General features: G+C 41.7%; 1 protein-coding gene across 7 annotated transcripts in view; it reads left to right on the top strand.

Annotated features, from left to right (window-relative positions):
* Window positions 1-7,853: 7,853 nt before the first annotated feature.
* The window catches only part of CADPS2 (calcium dependent secretion activator 2), a 254,962-nt gene continuing 241,605 nt past the window's right edge, over window positions 7,854-21,210 (top strand). For all 7 annotated transcript variants that reach the window (XM_018557765.1, XM_018557764.1, XM_018557767.1 and 4 more), the window contains exon 1: window positions 7,854-8,282. In XM_018557765.1, coding sequence (XP_018413267.1) covers window positions 7,959-8,282 — 324 coding nt within the window. In that variant the 5' untranslated portion in view covers window positions 7,854-7,958. The remainder of the gene's footprint in view (window positions 8,283-21,210) is intronic.

Below are 21,210 nucleotides of genomic sequence, written 5' to 3' on the forward strand. Positions count from 1 at the left end.
GCATGTGGGGATTGATCCAATAGAAGAACTACTGTAGCTCAAATTGATGAAAAAGTTAATGCTGATTCCGACAGAAAGGTGTCTGAACACACAGTGCATTGCAGTTTGTTGTGTATGGGGCTGTGTAGCCGCAGACCAATCAGGGTGCCCATACTGACCTGTATCCACTGTCAAAAGCGCTTACAATGGGCACATGAGTATCCGAACTGGACCATGGAGCAATGGAAGAAGGTGACTTGGTCTAATGAAATATGTTTTCTTTTCCATCATATGGATGGCCAGGTGTGTGTGCTTGTGATACGTGGGGGTGTGTTGCGCTAGGTCTAAGTGTATCAAAATACTATTTTTCAAGGACACAAACTTCCAAACACCTACACCACTACCTTAGCCCCCAAATCTGCGCTAATCAGTGGTCTAGGTTAGTGATCATAAACATATATATATATTCCTCTTTTGATAGGGTATGGTGACCATTGAGTGAAACGGTATAAAAAACCTTCTGAATTAGTAACACATGAAATCAACATAAATGTGAAACCCCTGGGTAGTGGTTTACAATGATGGTGATACTAAATCATGCAGTGATAATAGTGCTCTAAAACCAAGCAGAATAAAAAATAAAAATTATAAACACAAAGATTGTGAACACTTCATAAATCAAGTGTTTCGTGGATCTGTTATTTCTATTCCAAATCAGATCAAGTGAATGGGGGTTGTTAGCTCTTAGTCTCACCGCACGTGAAAAAAATAGCAAAACAAAAGTGTTAACAATGAATGTAGGATCTAGATAGGACCTTAAAGGAGAACTATGAAGTGAGTGCTTGTCAGGGAATCGGGTTCCGTCCCCTGGGTCAGCCGCGCCGGCGTCTGGTTGCTAGGCGACCTGCCGGTCACGTTCCCTCCAGGGCTTGTACTCTCAGACGTCGCTCTCAGACACATACAGTGTCTAAGTGACAGGCAGAGTAGGCCGGCCTTCACACAGCATTTCCGTTACTAGGAGATGGTTGGGAGGGCCACTGCTGACGACTCCACCCACACACACCTGCCTCTCCTACAAGAGCTAACAAGGCTCACTTGCTCAGCGTTCTAGCGAGGTAGAAAGTCAAGCAACTTGCTAGGGCATTCACCTCCACCATCCTGAACCTTGCTGTCCTCCTCCAGAGGATTCACAGCCGTGAAGCTTCCACAACCAGTGGCTCGGGGTATCTGGACTGTTTACACCAAATCGCAAGTACCACCTGTATTCTCAGTCTGATACAAGATTGCATATCCTCCATTGGCTTGAAGCGACAGTACTCTATTGAATGCCTGCAGCTCACTTACCATATATATATATATTACTGCTATCCTGATTAACTGAACCGTGCATCATTATCCTACCACTTAACAGTACCATCATTGTATTGCCTTGCATTAGTGGAGTTAACTAGTGTAACTACAAGTCCCAACACGGCCCCAATGAATGACAATTGAGGACCTATATTGTGTTCACAATCCTGTGGTGGTGTATGATGTGCTAGGGGTTCCGACCTCACTCATTCAATACAGAGTGCGACAGTGAACCCTCTAACTGAGCCATCCACAGAGTCACTCCGCAGCTGAGATCCACACACACAAGCTTGCTGGACATTACAGTGGTTTTCACTCACCTCATAGTTCTAGCCGACACCCGTGACAGGAGAGGGGCTGGATTCCCCCCTCCACGCTCCGATCCGCCAGCGCTGACTGGTGGAACGGATGGGGGAGGGGGCGGGGACAGCTGGCTCTGCCTCTAGATAGGCAGAGCCAGCTGTCAGTCACGCAGCTGGGCGGATCCCGGCACAATTGTCAGGATCCGCTTCAGCTGCGGCGTCTCAGTATACCACAAACAGCAGCTCGCGGTATACTGAGCCTAGGGTGATGGGAAGACGCTAGTTTGTGTCCTTCCGTTACCCTATGGAGAACTATGGGGAAAAGCCTTAACCCCATAGTTCTCCTTTAAGCGTACATCTTTGGATGTAGTCATTCTACATCCAAAGAACGAAAGAGCAGTTAATGTTCCGTATGTTCTTACTTAGGACACTTTCCTCGGTTGCATGGAGAAAAGGAGTTTTATATTATATTCTCCAAATTATCCCGGGGTGTCTCCAGCAAAAACACAATATTCTCAAAAAGGTACACCCCTTCATGGAAACGGTATTCCCTGATGGCAGTAGCAGGATATTGTGCTCTGCCACACTGCAAAATAGTTCAGGAATGGTTTGAGGTACACAAGAATAAGTTTGAAGTGTTGACTTGGCCTTTAAATTCTCCAGATCTCAATCCAATTGAACATCTGTGGGATGTGCATAATATTAAGGCTGATCAGTGTACAAACAACATGTTAATCTTGAATATCCATTAACCCTCCTATTAAACATGTTTACCTCTGTACCAGTGACTCGTAACACTCATAACATTAAAATACAAAGATTAATTATTACAAACGTCCATAGGAAATTTGTTGTCTTCAATTGGTGAGTGGTCAAAGTGGTTTAATTCAATGTGTTTTCCTATGTGCTTCTTCAGGATTGGAGGTACTCTGTGGCATCATATGAAAATAAATAAATAAACATATCTACATTTAATAATACACATACATATAATTCTTATTATGTCAAAATCAATTACAAAGATATACTTGCAACATAAGGTGTGAACTGATTGCCACACACTCAGCAGTAGGGTAATAAAGTCACCTGCAGGTGTTTCCAGGCAGCCAGGAGCTGTCAGGTACCAGAACACCACTGGGTAGTGCTGGAACCTGCAACTCCAGTGCTCATCTGTGGGTGTCTCCCAGCTGTCTGCGATTATTCACCACCTGGTGCTACCTGGGAGGGTATTTAATCCCTCCCTGCAGCCAGGACTTTGGCTCAGTATTGTCGCCATTTCTTGATGCCCCCTTGTACCCTGACCATTGCTCCGTGGCTCCCCCTTGTGTTGCCGTGCTCCCCAGGTTTCACTTGCCCTTTTTTATGTGGGTTTGTTGTTTTGCATTTCCTGGGTTATTGTTTGATACTTGTGGGTGTTGGTGGGGTTGTCTTGTGTTTTTATGGTTTTGGTGTGTTCAATAAACTGTGTGCTTATAAACTTTGTCTAGTGTGGTCATACTAATTTGGTCCTCCTGCGTGGGTACCTGCATGCGGTGTGGGGACACCCGCGCACGGTACCCTGACACATTAACAATTCCAATACATACATTCCAATATGCTATCTATACAAAATATACATCAAATAATCTAAATAGATGAATAAAATAAATACATACATACATAAATTAATAAATAAATAAATGTGTTATGTGAAAAAATAAATCAAAAAAATATTTGCATACACCTTATCCATCATCATAGAAAAATGTTTTTACAGTTATTCTATCCTTGTATGAAAAATGAATATAAATGAATCCAATATGTCAGGGATCTCAAGTCTCCCTGATGTTCAGGGAGTCTCCCTCTTTTGGACAGCAGCTCCCTGATGTCCGCGAGAGAGGCATATAATTAAATAAAGTTCCACTATGAAAAAGAAAATTATGTCTACAAAAATATCCACTTGAAGAGTCGGCACCACTTGTGCTCCCCTTCAGTAACGTCACTCGCTGAATAGTTATGATGCACTTTTAAGGTGAAGTCAAACAGCACTTGATCCAATGTCAGCAACATCTGACTTGTTTTAATGTCCTATGGAAGGGATCGCAAACCCTGATCAGTTTTTATAGGTAGCACCTCCACTTAGTGTTCTGATTTTTTTTCTTATAAATGAGTGCAGTTATTACATCATTAAATTTGCAACTAAACATCAGTCGTCTTGTATTTAGGGTTACCACTTGACCTGTATTTTACAGGCCTGACAAGTGAAAATATACATTATACTACTAAAAAATAACCCACCATAGACATGTTAAAGGATCAGTCGGCTTTAAACTGATATTTAAATTTTTGTTAGATTGAGCTTGAGTTCCTGGGTCTGCACTCTTGCTGTATGAGAGCCGCCCACTCTCCCTCAGTGGCGGAAGGGTGTGGAAATTTAAAAAAAAAAAACACTTGTCCAAGGGCTAAAGCGGTGGCCGAATCTACTAGCCCTTCATGACAATCTACTCGTCCCAATACAAAAAAATAGTTTTAATCAAAACTAGGGATGCACCAATGCCGTTTTTTCGGTATCAAGTACGAGTACGGATATTTTGCTTTTGGTACTCGCCGATACTGAATACCAATACCGGTGCTTCCACTGGCATGAAGCAGGCTTCCCAGGTAATCAGGAAGCCGGCAGCGGGTAATGACATGCCAACCGGCTTCCTGATTGCCCGGGAAGCCGGCTGCATGTTGTTTGGCCTGCTTAATTGTGGTTGGCCGGGAAACCGTCTTAAATAAAATATTAACCGTTCTGTAAGCAAAACTTAATTTTCTGGCAGTGCCCCTCCCGAGAATAGCCTCTGGATCCGCCCCTGCTCTCCCTGTTGGATTTTATTTTATTTAAAGCTGAACTCCAGAAATGTATTTATTAAAAAAAGATAATTTATGTATTCCCTAAAGAGACCGTTTACTTTGCTGTTTAAGCTAAATTGACAGGGTCTCCTAACGCCTTCAGCTTTATTTTTTTATTGCAGGTATTTATATAACATTGGGCTCATGTGGAGCAGAGGCCAGACTGGAAGAGGTAGGGGCAGTGTTTGGGTCTAACTGGGTGTCTTGCATGCACATGTGCTGAACAAGGAACATGGTGACAGGAGATGAGAGCAGAGTAATGAGCTCATCAGTCTGTTGCTGCTCTTTTACTATTCTATCACAGACTGGGGGCAGAGAAGTGACCAGACAGTATTGCTTAAGTTCAGTAGAGATGAGCCAGATCAGAAAGCTGGCTCTGCTGTTTGGCTGATCTGTGTAAGTCACAGGACTAAATGGACAGAAATAAAATCCTTTAGTGGGTAAAACAGCTAAATATACAGTATATTTCAACTATATTTTCGAATCCTTATCCTTTAAGTTACCCCCACTCCAACATCCATCCAAATACTTATACCCATCAATCCACATATGCACAATGCTGTCAGCTGCACAGTGTCCTTGGTTGCTATGACACCGTTGGTTGCAAAGCTTCACTGGTTGTAATGTACAGCCTACTGCTTTCTAGCAACCAAGAATGTTGTGCAGCTGACAGTTTCATAGCAACCAGTGACACTGTGGGCCAACATTGTGCCAGCAACCAATGACAATGTGGACAGGTAGTGTCCTAGCAACCGGTGAAGCTGTGGGCCAACAGCATCCTAGCAACCAGTGATGCTGTGGACCTACAGTGTCCTAGCAACCAATGAGGCTGTGTTCTGACAGCATCCTAGCATGGCAATGTTTACTCCAAAATTACACTGGTCCTAATTACCTTCAATTTTCTTAACTACAAAACAGTATTTGTTAATTAATTTGGCACAGCCAGAGAGACATCTTGGAAATACGTAAGAGCCCTTGGGCCATGTTAAAAAAACCCATGAAACAAAATTCTGACTTTTAAAGTCAGAATTCTGTGTTTAAAAGTTAGAATTCTGTGTTTAAAAGTCAGAATTATGAGTTTCAAACTCAGAATTTCAAACACAAAATTCTGACTTTCAAACACAGAATTCTGACTTTCAAATTCAGAATTTAGTTTCATTGTTTTTTTTTTTTTGTAGCATGGCCCTTGGGCTCTATTGTATGGAAAAGTGTTGCAAATGAAAACTAATACATTATAAAAATGTCACAAACACTTGGCCAAAGAGTTCTAGATACAGCCATAATGTCGGAATTGTTTTGGGAAGTCTTTACTGAATCGTCCTCAGTAACTGTTATTGAGGATATCACTGGATGCATCAGAAATATGCTTGTGCAAAATGCTTCGAGGGTGAGTCAGTGACAATTCACAGCTAGATGTCCACTTTTGACCTAAGCTGGACTATAATGAATGCCTACATGGAGGTTACCTCTAGATTAAAGTGGGGTTCAAGCAGAAAATGCATTAGGGGGAAATTATGAACATTCACAGAGAGTGACCTAACAAGTTGCAGATGAATCTTCAGCACCCAACTTCAGCTCAATGCATTAGAGGAAATTCTTTGATACCTGTATGTAGCCCACCTCCAGCTCAAAGTGGGATTCAAGAGGTAACTGCGTTAGAGAAAATCATTTTGTACATGGAGTTCACCTACGGTTCATAGTGAGGTTCAAGCACTAAATGTATTAGGAAAGAGCTCCAAACTCGCTCCCATGATGGACTACAATCTCGTTTAGTTAGCTAATTTGTATTGAGATTGCGGTCCATCACAGGAGTGAGCTTGGAGCGTTGATTACTTTAGAACACACAGGGACCATGGGGAACAAAAGTAGTCACCCTCCAGAAGGAAGGACCGTGTCAGCAACAATTCAGAGATGATTTTTGTGAATAGTTAAGGTACTTGAATGCAATTCTAAGATTTAACTCCTGAGTCTAGTGTCACTTTAAAGGAAATTATTTTATACATCTATGGAGTTCACCTCCAGCTCCAAGTGGGGTTCAAGCAGTAGATATATTAGATAGACATGTGCACCAGCAAAAAAATTGTTTAGTTTAGTTTTGTTTTGATTCGGATTTTGCATATTTCGGAACGAAACGAATCTCACGTCTAATATTAGAGGCAGGGCCGGATTTGCCACCGAGGCCCGGTCTCAGGGCGGCAGGAATCAGAGGGGCGGCAGAGGTATGGAATCCCCCGACGCCAGGAACATGCAATTCCGGCCACCGGGCGTTAAGTTGTTTTCTACATTTAGCCCTGTTTACAAATGATCTCGACGATGTAGCCAAGCTCACTTAAAATAAGACTGCAGCCTGTCCATCCTCCCCCCGCCACCCCCCGCACCTACCTCTCTTCTCGCTGGCTCCGTCCTCCCCCAGCCGCCGAGTATCTCTCCTTGCTGGCCTCCTCCGGATTTCTTCAGGATGGAGAGCAGGGAGAAGAGTGTCAGGGTTAAAACTAACCCTGCCGCTCTGTCTAAACAGTAAGAGGGGAGAGTTGTCTTCCCCTCTCAGCAGTCACAAGAGTTCCAGTACAATGCTGTATTGGTGGTGACGGGTTCAATAAAGAGAGCTTGTTAGCTCCTGTGTGATAGCAAATAAAAAATAAATAAATAAAAACTAAAAACAAATTAATAAGAAATAATAATTAAATAGGACATTACGTTTATACCTGTATGGAGTTCAGCTCCAATCCAGAGTGAGATTTAAGCAGTAGATACATTAGATGACATTATTTGTATACCTGTATGGAGTTCACCTCCAGTCCAAAGTGAGATTTAAGCAGTAGATACATTAGATGACATTATTTTTATACATATATGGAGTTCACCTCCAGTCCAAAGTGAGATTTAAGCAGTACATTAGCTAACATTTTTATACATGTATGGAGTTCACTTCTAGTCCAAAGTGAGATTTAAGCAGTAAATACATTAGAAGATATTATTTTTATACATGTATGGAGTTCACCTCTAGTCCAAAGTGAGATTTATGCAGTAAATACATTAGAAGACATTATTTTTATACATATATGGAGTTCACCTCCAGTCCAAAGAGAGATTGAAACAGTAGATACATTAGATGACACTATTTTTATGCATATATGGAGTTCACCTCCAGCTCAAAGTGGAGTTTAAGCAGCTAATGCATTTGGGGGCATCTTTTGTACCTATATGGAGTTCACCTCCAGTCCAAAGTGAGTTTCAAGCAGTAGATACATTAGAGGAATCCGAAGAGTGACCCCCCCAGCTCCGGCTGAATGCTGAGCACCCCGCGGCTGTCAGGGAGGAGCCTACACGTCTGTAGGGCGGCGGAGGGTGCTCCCTATAGTCGAACACCGGAAAGGTGTGTGCTTCCTCGCACAGGCTACAAGGGACACAGGATCAGGAACGGGGAAGTAAGTGGAGTGACGAGCGGGGACAATGTTGGATCCGTCTTCCAGCGAGGAAGAGTGGGATGACTTGTTAGAAGAAGACCGGAGGGATGTGCTGGTTGTGTCTTCCAGTGGAGGAGCCGGTCACCGCACTCTGCACGCACCTTCCCGGGATTCCAGGGACATTACCCAGACCAGACCAGACAGCCCCAGCCCGTCCATCAACAGCGAGGGCAGAGAGGAGCAGGAGAGGGCTCAGAGGGAGGAACGGGAAAGAAAGAGCCGGCTGCAGCTCTATGTCTTCATTATGAGGTGTATCGCCTACCCGTTCAATGCCAAGCAGCCCACCGACATGACCAGGAGGCAGCAGAAGGTAATGTGTGTGCATCAGGTGTCAGCTTCCCACATACAGCTTCTCTTGCTATGCATGGTGCATTGTACAGGGCATACATAGATCGCTGGGGGAGATCTCATATCACACCTCCCTGGCATGTATATACAGCCTTTACCTGTATCAATAAGTTCAGTTCATTGGCTGGAAATGTTATTAGTCGATGCTTGACTCCATACATTGCAATATGATGGGGGAGAATGAATATCACAGCTGATCTCCAGCTAATGTGCTGCCAATACTTCATCTATACATATGTGCAATGGAAGATTGCTTTCACAATGGTCATTTTTCTGTATAAATGACCAGTATTATTTCATAACACTGGAAGGTGTTTACAGCAAACAGTTATATTTAGCAGTTTGTGTTTTACAATAATAAAAAATGTGTTTGATGATGATGATGATAATGATGATAATAATAATAATAATAAACAATATTTAATCCTCATTCCCAGAATGATATAATACAAACTACAGGAAATGCGGATTGTGGATTTAACTGGCAGACCCTCCCCAGGGATCTCCTCGTGTGTCCTGTGATTATCTGCTCCTGGAGATGAGCTCCATATGTTTCCTTGGTGTGGTGCCCGGTGCATGAAATATGTGATGCCAAGGCACCTTTCATGTGTGCCCCTTTTATCTGGAGTGCCTCAGGTGGGGAGGGTGTGCATAGGAAGATAAGTGTCCATGTGCACCCTACAGGATTTTACATCACAGAAGGGCTCTTTCATTCTACCTCTCTGTGCATGACTTCTTGCTTTATTTTTTTTCCAGAGATCTATCCCTCAAAATAATTTTTCCTTAATGCCTGCGTTGAGCAGTATACATTTTTTGCTCACATAAGTGGTTGTTGGTGGGAAAGGTTTAAAAAGCAATGACTGAATAGCAGAGGCTAAGCAAAACCATATAAAAACATTCAAGGTTTTCAGAAGATGGCAAAATCACACTTGTCAGAGGCTGTGAAGTTAATACAGTGCTGGGCTGAAAAATTCTCACAATTGCATTTTGACAGCTACAATGACTCAAATGTATGTGCAAATTTCAACATGACTGAGCGTTCCAGTCATGTATCCAATGATGTCTACTTCTATTGATTATACCAAACTGACATCCAATATACCATGTACTGTGATTATACCATGTATGAGATGTCCTACACAGGGGTGGGCAGCTCCAGCCCTACAAATCCCAACATGCCTGTGACTGTCAGTCTTGCAATGCCTCATGGGACTTGTAGTTCCACAGCAGCAGGAGGGCACGAGTTGCCCACCCCTGGTATTACAGATTAAGGCTATCTGCACACAGCTGTAAGAAATGTACTGATCATTTACGCATATTTTTTTGGACAAAAAGTTCTGGGGCGCATGATCACGAAAATTCTTGTGTTTTAGATGCGTAAACACTAGTGATGAGGCTTGGTGCAGGCCACGTCTGCTCAAAACTATGCCTGCCACCCACCCTCCTCCCAGCCCACTCCAGTACAGAGAGGAGAATTCCCTGCCCTGCTGCTGAAGGGGCAGAAAATGCTCCCGCTGCAACTGTGGGCACTGATTGGGCCGGAGGGGGAAGTGGCGGTCACAGTTTTGAGTGGGCTTGGGTGAACTGGGTTTGCACCAAGTCCAAAATTTACAACAGAAATTGATGTACTCAGATTTTGTGTTGCGGATCTCAACGTAGCGCATGTTTACGCACCTGTGCGTATGTCCCCATTGAAAACAATATACCTGCATTCTGATCCGTAAACAAAAAATGATGCAAGTTCAATTTTTACAGCCGTGTGCCTTATGAAACGTAGTACATGTATGACATTGGTATCGCAAGCTGTGATGATAGTTCAAGAACAAACCCAGCAACACTACGACAATAACAAACGGCCTCAATGCATGTAATTGTTCAGATGATTCTCAGTTTGTTTCAAGCGAAAATCCTGTTTTGCACAAAAGGTTCATATAGGAAAGGAATGAAAAAAATCCAGCTCATACTACAGGACATCAGGCCTAAAGTTGGGTCTCCATTGGCTGTTCAATTGGGTTGCAACATGTCCTTCAGCACCCAGTATGCAAACTGAATTGGATTTGTGTCCTTCAGCAGCCAGTATGTAAACTGAATTGGATTCATGCCACTAAGTTTTGAAAACTAGGCACCTAAAGCCCATCAAATATCTGTATGTGATAGAAGTTTACTGAACTTCATTTGCACCTAACTCTCCTTGCAGTGGGGCTCTTCCTGTACTGCAAGGGTCAACTGCTTGTTTAAGTCTAGGGGCAGGGGTCTATTGGGTTTTACTTGTAAATAATAATAGGTATGCAGCGCTATGGGTCTAATCTAAAGGCTATTGATAAGACAATAACCGTAAATTTTGCATGAATATATCATAAACAAAACCTCTTTTGATTCAACATGTGCAAATAAATATATAAATCGTGAATTCATGTGCTAAAGGTATAAGCCATTACCTCAATATAGACTGTAGATCAATACTGGTCATAATTGTGCTATGACCAGTATTGATCTACAGTCTATATTGAGGTAATGGCTTATACCTTTAGCACATGAATTCACGATTTATATATTTGCATATGTTGAATCAAAAGAGGTTTTGTTTATGATATATTCAATAAATAAGTTCATAAAAGTCCAGGAACTTATAGTATATCCAATGTGGTTGATCAATAATAGATAGTGAAAGTAAGTATTAATATATCCAACGTGTGTAGAAAAAGAGTCCCAAAAGTGCTTGATGATCCTTCCCAAACCATGTTTGTGTCCACGCCAACACCCCCTCAGGAGTGCACACTCACCGCAATGTTATTGTATATTAACCATAGGAAGCTCAATGATAGACCACAAAGTCCCAGGAGCTGTTTTATAAGCTCTCACAGCGATGTTCCATAAATCAATAGATTGCCAAAATTATAAGAAGAAAAAACTTCTCATTGTGTAGCATATAGAGACCATTTATTAAGAAAAGTACATAAAAACTCACATTTAAAATTAAATTACTTACCTGATCTCTGGTCCCCTAGGAAGGCTTGTGGTCATGACGCCAAAGGGCCTCTGACCACTAGACGGCAAAAAAATGTGTAGTTTTTTTTTTTCTTTTGGGTTTCGGGTGTTTTGGAATTTCCTTTTAGTTTCTGATTAGCCCAAAAAGTAACGCGTCTGATTTATTTTGGTTTTGAACGGAATTTGGATGATCCTAAATTTCGTTAAAAGAACATTAGGATTAGTTTGCGTTCCGCCTCATTGGAATTCGGACGTTCGAATGAATGTCCGAATTCACAAAATTTCCATATTTGCATTTGGAATGAAACAATATTTACATGTCTACTGATGACTGTGTGGGTGGGGAAAGACGCTGGGGGTGCCATTCTTAAAACCTGGAGGGAGTCTGCTGGAGCTAGGGTTAGGTAAGTAACAATTCTTTTTCCAGGCACCCTAGACCTAAACAAGCATTTAACCATTGCAGCCCCATAGCAAGAGTTTATTTTTTCTCCAGAGAGAGGCTTTGAAGTGTTTTTGTGCTGCTGGCAAAGTTGCTTTGGTCAGAAATAAGATGTACGGCACCTCATGTAACTACAGCAGCCTCCACCCCCATTGTTCTATCCCAAACTCAGGCCATTTTGATGGGCAAGGCTGGGGCATGTTATTTTGACCTTTGCCACTTCCTCCCACCAACCACACATTGCTAATAGTCTCTCTCTATAATTTGGCTAGTAGGATTGCGTGATAAGCTGGAAGAGACAGGCAAGCTTCAAGATGAATTCCAGCCTAATCTTCAGGCTTGTACAGTTGTACAGGCTCCTCTGCTGTACTGAAAGTTCTGAGTGTGACTTCACTGCATGCTTTAAGCTTCATTACCCACCACCCGTCTTCCTGATTGGCTTGGAAGCCGGCTCCATGTTCCCTCGCGGCACTGCTGGTCAGAGGAAATCTCCCTCCGACCGGAAGTTCTGGTATCGGGGAAGGTATCGGGGCATTTGGGCGAGTACAAATACTCGGCATCGATACCGATATTAGTATCAGTGCATCCCTACTTCTCACAGTGTGCGTTAGAAGCTGCAGCAAGTCAGATAGTGCCCACTTTATTTCTTGGCTATAGAACATCCAACATTATTTGGCACTTTCCTCCACAGCCTTGCGGTCCCTGGCCCACTCCTTTGATTCACTGGAGTTCAGATTTTTTTTCTATCATAGAGGCTCAGCATCACATGTGGACATTACCTAGGACAGTCTGCCTGCAAATACAGCTTGCCTAGGAACTCCCACATCTCCAGAATGACATCCACTCATCAAGGCATTTTAATATTTGTATAACTCCACTCCACTGGAGCCAGCCCACTACTTACCGTATATACTCGAGTATAAGCCGAGATTTTCAGCCCATTTTTTTGGGTGACACGAGGGCTCTTAAAAGGATAGCGAGTCAGAGTACTGTAATGTTTTCTATAAGCTGTGTACAACACCCTGCCAGTCCCTCCCACCAGCCATGATCTGCCTGATTTGTATAGGGAATAGCAGTGACCCAGTGAGGCACTCCTAAATAAGGTATGTAATGAAAACGGGAAGGTTTAATTTAGAAATTTCATTAGCATGTTGATGAGGGTTGAGGAAAAGATAAACAAGGGGAGGCACAATATAAGTGTAATGCTCCCTAGTATTTCTGGGGTTAATTGGATCGCAGCTGCGGACCGAATCCTTATTTGGTTCCAGGTGTGGCTATCGGGCTCGAATCCCAGGCGTCTCTCTCCCTCATGAACGGAGAGTTTGGGATTCATGCATCATGCACCACAAAACAAAAGTTATAACGAAAATACCTAACAATGGTTATTAATTCATAAGCCAGTTAGGTCTCCTGCAGGTAAGTATATGAGTTGAGGAACACCCCCTAGATAGTATTGAGGTTGTAAGGTCAATTGAAGCAGTAAGTAACCTTGGGTTGGTAATAGCCTGTTATCAACAGTATTGGGCACAGTACAGTTCCAATAGCAATGCAAAATGATCGGCAATGTGAGTCAATCTGAGAGATAAGAATCCCCCCCACAGACACTAGTACTTGCTCTTAGTTGCAGGTTCCCCTGGGCTCTCGGTGTAGTTGGAGTGACCCGTGAAGTGGTAATCTTGGGTAGGAGGAGTAGTAGCGGCTTCAAAGAGAGGACAGGGCTCCTTGCTTGGTGGGGCATACAACCCAATAATCGAACGCCGTACCTTTTTGTTCAGGAGCGTCTTAAGTAGTCGGTGGACACGGAAGTGGCGCTTGAAGCGTGCTGACACTTCCGCGTTCCACCGTGGAACCATTCGGACCTCCCCTATCGGAAGGGACGCGTCCAGCATGACGTGGCCGATGCGTTCCAGGCTGGGAAGCAAGCGGTTCCCGGACACATTACAATAAGCAGGTTAAACGAAATGTCATGGCAGTGCTGAGTAACTTCTACAGGTATGTGTAGGCAACAGGTTTTGTTTGTGGTGTTTTTGTTTTATTTTTTTTCTTTACACAACGACAGATTTGTTTAAAACACATCCAATTTGACACATTTGGAGTGGCTGTTGTGATACATTTTCATGTGTTTTGCATGAAAACATTTATGCATATTTAAAGGAGAACTATGAGGTGAGTGCTTTTCACTCACCTCATAGTTTTAGCCGACCTGTGACAATGAGACTGTCACAGGTCGGCTCAGTAGATCGGGAGGTGAGCGAACACATACCGGCATTCGCTCACCTCTCGATCCTGTCACAGCTCTCTGTCGTGACAGGGGAGGGGCTGGATTACCCCCTCAGCGCCCTGATCCGCCAGCGCTGACTGGCGGATCGGACGGGGGAAGGGGCGGGTACAGCTGGCTCTGCCTCTAGATAGGCAGAGCCAGCTGCCACTCACGCAGCTGGGCGGATCCCGGCATAATTGTCGGGATCCGCTTCAGCTGCGGCGTCTCAGTATACCGCGAGCAGTAGCTGGAGGTATACTGTGGCATCTCTGAGCTTAGGGTGACGGGAGGACGCTAGTTTGTGTTCTCCCGTTACCCTAATGAGAACTATGGGGAAGAGCCTTAACCCCATACTTCTCCTTTAAAAGCAAGTGTAGATAAGGCCTGAAATCTCCCCAATAGCTTTCTTGGCTTCCCCATTTTGCAGTCATCACTCCTCAACATATATATGCACTCACCACTCACCACTTCACAACATGTAAAAAAAATTCAAATAAACCTGGGATTGTGAGACCTCGCTGAAATGGACATGAAAGGATGAAATTGTATTTGAGGCATTACATTTTCCCATAGATTTTGATTTATCAACATTTACCCTTAGGCCCCTTTTACATGGGCGGTCCAATCAGGTCCATCTGTCACTTTTTCAGGCGGATCTGATGGGAAGCTCCATGTTAAGGTGCCCATACACCTTACAATTATCTGCAGATTTTCTGTGGTCACATGGAAAAAGTGCAACAGATTGGCCCAGGTGGAGATTACTCCATCCACACAGTTAAGTGTAGATGGAGGAATCTTTTGCATCTGACCACAGAAAATCTGCAGATAAATTGTAAGGTGTATGGCCAGCTTTAAGGTGCCCATACACTGCACGATTCTCGTACAAGAATCGCGGGAAATCCCACGATCGTACCATAATAGTGCAGTGTATGGAAGGCGTGTGACCGTTTCTACTGTACGGTCGCACGACTTTTGTATTTCGAGCAAGACTTTACAACACAGAACTCCTGTCTATGCTTTCCCCACACTGGTCTCTGAGGAAGTGTGACACTGAGTGTCTGTCTGTGTTCTAAGTTAAATCATACCATGTGACAGTCTCTCAGAGCACATGAGAAGATCGGGAAAGAGAGGTTAAAACAGAAAAGATTAATGGCCTAGTCAAAGTCCTGTCTACAATCCCATAGAAATACTGTAGCATTGTCTAAAGCACCCTGGTAAAGCAACCTACGTAATGCAGTTCTTTGTATCAGAGAACAATGTACGTGGGAGAATACATAGATTGGTTTCTACAACCGCTAGTAAAAAGCACAAAAGCCTACCTGAGGGACAGTGGAGATATCATAAATAATGTATGAAGACGATATGATTTTAGCAACTACGGATGTAGTCTCCTTATATACAAATATACCCCACAACAGAGGAATAGAAGCTATAAAGTGGGGTCTAAAGAACTTCGCAGACTTGGAAAAGGATCAGATCGCCTTCCTCATACGATGTACGGACTTTGCATTAAAGAATAATTATTTCTGGTATCAAGGAGATTTCTTCACCCAAATAAAAGGGGTAGCAATGGGGGCTAAATTTGCCCCTAGTCTTGCGAACTTATTTATGGCAAAATGGGAGGAGAATGCCATATATGAGAAAAAGTGGCTAGGCCTAGTAATCTGGAAAAGATATATAGATGACGTGATCATGATCTGGAAAGGCTCAGAATCCTCACTAGAAGATTTCTTCAGATTACTTAACCAAAATACAGAAGGTATCAACTTCACCCACACTCACAGTAAAGAGGCCATTCATTTCCTGGATTTGACAATCCAAGGGAAAGATGATAAATTAACCACTAAAACATTTTTTAAATCGACGGACAGAAATGGCTATATACCCATGGGAAGTTGCCACCACCCATCCTGGCTAAAGGGGATACCAAAAGGACAATTGGCAAGAATAAAGAGGAATTGTACATCACGGGAAGAATTTGAAGAACAAGCCCAGAAGATAAAATTCAGATTCCAGGAGAAAGGCTATGAAGAACAGGAGTTGGACAAAATTAAAAAGAAAGTGTCTAACTTGGACAGAGAACAGATGCTCCAGACAAAAGTCAGGAGACAAAAAGAACCGCATACTCTGTTCATTACGAACTTTTCAACACAATATAAGGAAGTGGAACACATCCTCCACAAACACTGGCCGCTTCTTAAAAAAGATAAAATCCTAGGACCACTACTCCCAGCAAGGCCAAGAATAGTATACAAAAAAGCTCCAAATATAAAAGATAAATTAGTACAGAATGTACTTGATCCCCCAAGAAAACCCTCCTCATTCTTTCAAGGAAAAGGATTTCACCCATGTGGAGTTTTTATTCCCCTGTAATGTTGAGGGAACCAGTGTATATTTTCTTGTGCCAGTAATTAGATGGATATTTTACAGCATTTGTGGTAGTCTCTTCTCGGCCATCATCCTTCCTCTTTACAGCCAATTAAATGTCAAAACAAAGCCTGGGTATTCTGAGTGTCGCATGAATTATCCTGTGCTTCACTGACTCACCGTGACCAGAAGCGCGTTGCAATGGCACATCCTTGCTTTTAAGAAAAGGAAGCCAAATTTTAATTGTAAACCTATATTGCGTCATATAGCTGTATTCTTTTAGTGGAGAAGATGCAGCCGAGGGAAATCTTGGCAGCTTATGTTGTTGGGATGATATATATGGTTAATTCGCTCTTTGATAGGCATTGGGGACATGGAATAGAATAACTAATTTAAGGAAGAAAGCATAATAAACAGACCTCTGACCATATGTCAGTAAGCAGACAGCAGAATTTGTTAGCTTATGTCATACAGATGCAGTGATGCAAAAGATGCCTGTCAAGGATGGCCTTACTGGATGTCATTGTTGTACTAAACCTTGACATGCAGAACCTAGTCCTCGTGCAAAAATATGTGTGGCTAAAGCATCTTCCTGACAAACCGTTTTCAATTAGTAAGTAGCATTAAATATGATTATAGTTCTACCCATATGATTATATTAGTTTTAATACTTCGGAATGGATGTGCATTGTCCACACAATAGATACATATTCGCAGCCAGTACCATAGCTTCAAATAGAAAAATCCAGAGATAAAGTAGGCAGTTGCCATTTGTCCCATAATTTTCGGATTTGTTAGCTCCTTGATTTTTTTTTTTTTGCCATTGGAAATATCCTGAATTGGATAATTTCAGCCTTGCCAAAAATCAGTTTTCAGTTCTTACTTCTTCATATTTCTTTTTGCTATAAAAGAACATTTCAAAATGCAGAAGTATTTCATAATTGAGTTTGGACCTCCAACAAAGTTGAGTGTGTCTGGCCAAAACTTTTTTTTTGTTCTCCGTTTTGGATAGCATGGGGAAGTGTCTTTGCTGTTAGGTATTTATTACTGTCTGAGCTCTGTTAGAGAGATTTGCACTCATATCCTGTCCTGCTGACAATATTTTACCAGACAGGAAGTGAGGAGAACCCTCCAACAGCAACACAGATAAGTTTACACTTAACTTGCGTTTAACTGATTGCTAGAATGTGAATACAAACTCAGTGAGGGGAATTTATCAAAACTGGAGTAGACAAAATTTGGAGCAGTCGCCCATGGCAACCAATCAGCTTCTCTCTTCAGTTTGTTCAGTTAAGGTTTGCTAATGAAAGATTGGTTGCCATACAGAACTGCTCCAGAATTTGTCTGCTCCAGTTTCGATAAATTCCCCTCACTGTGTTTCCATTTTGGCATCCAAATTGGGATAACACCTACTTTTATATTTGTCCCATGTTCCTATTCACATAGTATAACTGCCAAATGCTGCCTACTTGCTCTTTCCTGAAAGTTCCTTTAAAAAAAAAAAAAAAATTATTTTTTTCCCTGGAATGTAAGGAGGGCAGGGAGGTAATGTTTAACCCAATTAACCCTGTCTGTACTGTGCTGGCCGATCTCATTATCATTTCTAAACTAGATTTGAAGATGGTCTGTCCTAACAAAGGGTTAAAGGTCTAGAAGCATTGTATATTAATAAAGTAAAAAGGAAGCTCCCACTGTCCCTAGTCTTTTTATGGGGACAGCCAGAGTTTTCTGTCACTGTGAAACTGTACAAAGAAGCTCCATAGGCCTGCTACACAGACGCATCTAAAAGGTAAGACATATATATATATAGAAAAACCTGGAATCAGCCACATTTCCTGCTGCAACCAAACATATAAAAGGTAATATATATATATATTTTTAAATTATTTTTCAGTATGCAGTATTTATAACAACATATAACAAACATGAAGTGGGATTTTCTCAAATTTGTATGGAAAATTAGAAATACACTTTAAGCTGAATAGCTAAACACAAAATTGAAACAGATATAGAAGAGCAGCTTTCCCAGCTAAGCAATTTGTTATGTTATCCTGGCATTTCTGAGATTTACACAGCCCTGACAAACAGCACAGATAGGTTGGTGACCTAACTTTTCTTGACTACTGTGCAGCAATATGGCTTGGTCAGCATCTGTGCCTGACAACAGAATGAAAAGGCCTTCTCTCTCGTTCTGTTAGCACAAGCCAGGAGTACCTTTTGTGGATTGTGTAAAATTCAAAAATGTTGCTGTATTTATACAACAGTTTTGGAGTTTTGTTTGATAATCCTACAAAAAGAGCTGTTGTACATTTGAAAACCTTTTGTGCAGAGTACTCTTTTGGTACTGTATGATTCTTAGATGAATGTTAGAGGCTGCTGCACATTACAAGAGGATGCATTGTTATGGAGATGTCCAATATTGGAGAATGGCATGTTGGAAATATGTTTTTGTCCAGCCTAAATGCTTGAAATATCACACTTCAAATGTCTCCAGGGCTTGGATATTACTGGTCACATTGGTAAGCATGCAGGACACCTCATGGCACCAATGCGAGTAACTTGCACCAATGTGATAGTGTAAATAAGCCCTAAAACCTAATTGAACATTAAACAGGACATTAAAGGTGTACCAAAATAAAAGTTTTTATAATGTCTTCCTACTCGTTTTATTTCTACAGTAGCCACAGCCGGAATAGAAAAGCCTGCCCCTGCCAGCAACTGCAAAGTGGCACCCTACCGAGCAAGGCATATATCTCCACAATGAGCAAAGCTAATTTTCCTGCTGATTGGAGAGCTCTAGCTCTGACTAGTTGGGAGGAGGGGGGGGGATGTTGGGCCTCAGCAAAGGGATCACTGGTTCCACCCAGAGGCCAAGGGCCCCACTATGCAGTATGCTGGCAGGGCACAGGCTTTATACTCAAGCTGTGAAACAAACTGTAAGACTTTGCACACCTTTTTGTTTTGACACATCTGTTATGTATTTAGCAAATTAAAACTGGAAGTTCAATTAGTATTTTAAGATGTGTATGTTTTTTTATGCAAGTAATAACATTACTTACTAGCTAAACATATTGGCTGATATGATTGGGAAAAATAGACTTCTTCCAGCTACATGAAATCCTGTTGCCAGTAACTTGTTTACGTTTTTATAGGATGCATTGTGTCCAGTTTGCGAGGTTGTAATTTGAGTTGTGCCCTGTGGGCTCTTTCTGTTGATTGTTAACATTACTGTATGGTATTTGCTAAGTTCCATTCAGTAGCAATCATCTGAATTAGACAGCAGGTGGATTAACAATACAACAGATGTATGGAATATGGGATAGGAACAAAACATTATTTCTTTGTAAAAACGACTCACTAACTTGTTACCGTTCTTTAATAACAGTTTGGTTATGTGTAATAACCCTGTAGTCTTTCTGAAATGCATGTTACCCCCTTCATCTTTGCTTAATACTGAGCTCTATTTCTGTTTATTCACTTTAAAATTGTGATAGTTGTGCTAAAGATTATGCGTAAAAAACATTTCAAACAGCACTGAAATCAAGGGGCGGGATGAAAAAAGTAAAAGCTTGCATAAAAATATTGTATTGGTTGTTTCAAGTGTTCAAGTAATGACTCTGGTTCAATGTTCTCACACAGTAGTTGGGCTAAATCCCTTCTTAATGTGACACTAAACTCAGGAATTAAATCTTAAAAATGCATTTAGGTACCATAACTATTAACAGCAAGGTATCTTATTTGTGCTTTGTGCACACAGAGGAGAGACACAGTGGAGCTGAATGCACGTAGGCTTTCCCATGGGACAGACACCGTGGGGCAGGAAGAGACAGGAGTCTGCGGTGGATCAGAGACTTGCACAAGCGCTGGAGGGATAAAGAAGCATCGTTTAAGGTCCGTAAAGCAGCATGTGGGGGGAAATATTTGTGACTTTAATGTCACTTTAAGGTACTTGCATGCATTTTTTAAGGTTTAATTCCTGAGTTTAGTGTCACTTTTTAATTGTAATATTGTTTCTGTTTATCATAATTTAGAAATATATAGAAGGCACCCGAGGCTAATTCCATTCTGTCACTTATGTAAAATGCTAATTCCTGTTCACTATGAATACCTAATCATGTGCAGATGCTTTTCACATGATTGTTGCAGTTGATTATTGAAGTGCATATTCCCACAAGGAGTGAAGGATAATAAAAATAAGTATTCCCTCAATAAGTAAAGATTCTCAACTCCTTTAGTAACGTTGGCTCACAAAATAATTAATGTCTGAATTGCATTATTGTGTAAATTATCCTGTTAGCATTACTGTTGCCTTCCACTGGAACCAATTTGTCAGACTTTTGTAATTTATTCTTGACTTGTGCTGTCTGTCTATGGCACTTGTATCTCTGTGACTCACTTAAGAGGAGAAGGAAAAAAATGAAAGTATACATGCATACAAATACTGCTGTTACCAAAAAGACTGTGACCTTGGTCAAAAAAAAGTCGGCACTGAATTCACCACAGAGGTGCTCTTTTTAAAGGTCATAGAACTCGTAAAAGGATTTAATTATAGAAATTATTTTTTTTTTTGCCTGATCAGTGTAAAATAATAAAGGAAAATTTGAGTTTTTAATGTTTCTTCCCTGCACATGAATAAATCGGCTTATAGAAAATCTTATCAGTACATTTTAATGTTTTAAGCACATTTCTATGTAGTCTGTAGCAAGGCATACAGAACCAACTATGGTTGGACATAGGCATCGTCTTATACATACTGTTGCTGATTTACTTAAGGAGTAGAGCATGTTCGTATTGCAAAGTAATTTTTTGTGTTTTTGCAAGGGAATTTTTGGTTAC

Source organism: Nanorana parkeri, unplaced genomic scaffold, assembly GCF_000935625.1.
Source record: "Nanorana parkeri isolate BGI_ZX_2015 unplaced genomic scaffold, ASM93562v1 scaffold301, whole genome shotgun sequence".
Taxonomy (NCBI): Eukaryota; Metazoa; Chordata; class Amphibia; order Anura; family Dicroglossidae; genus Nanorana; species Nanorana parkeri.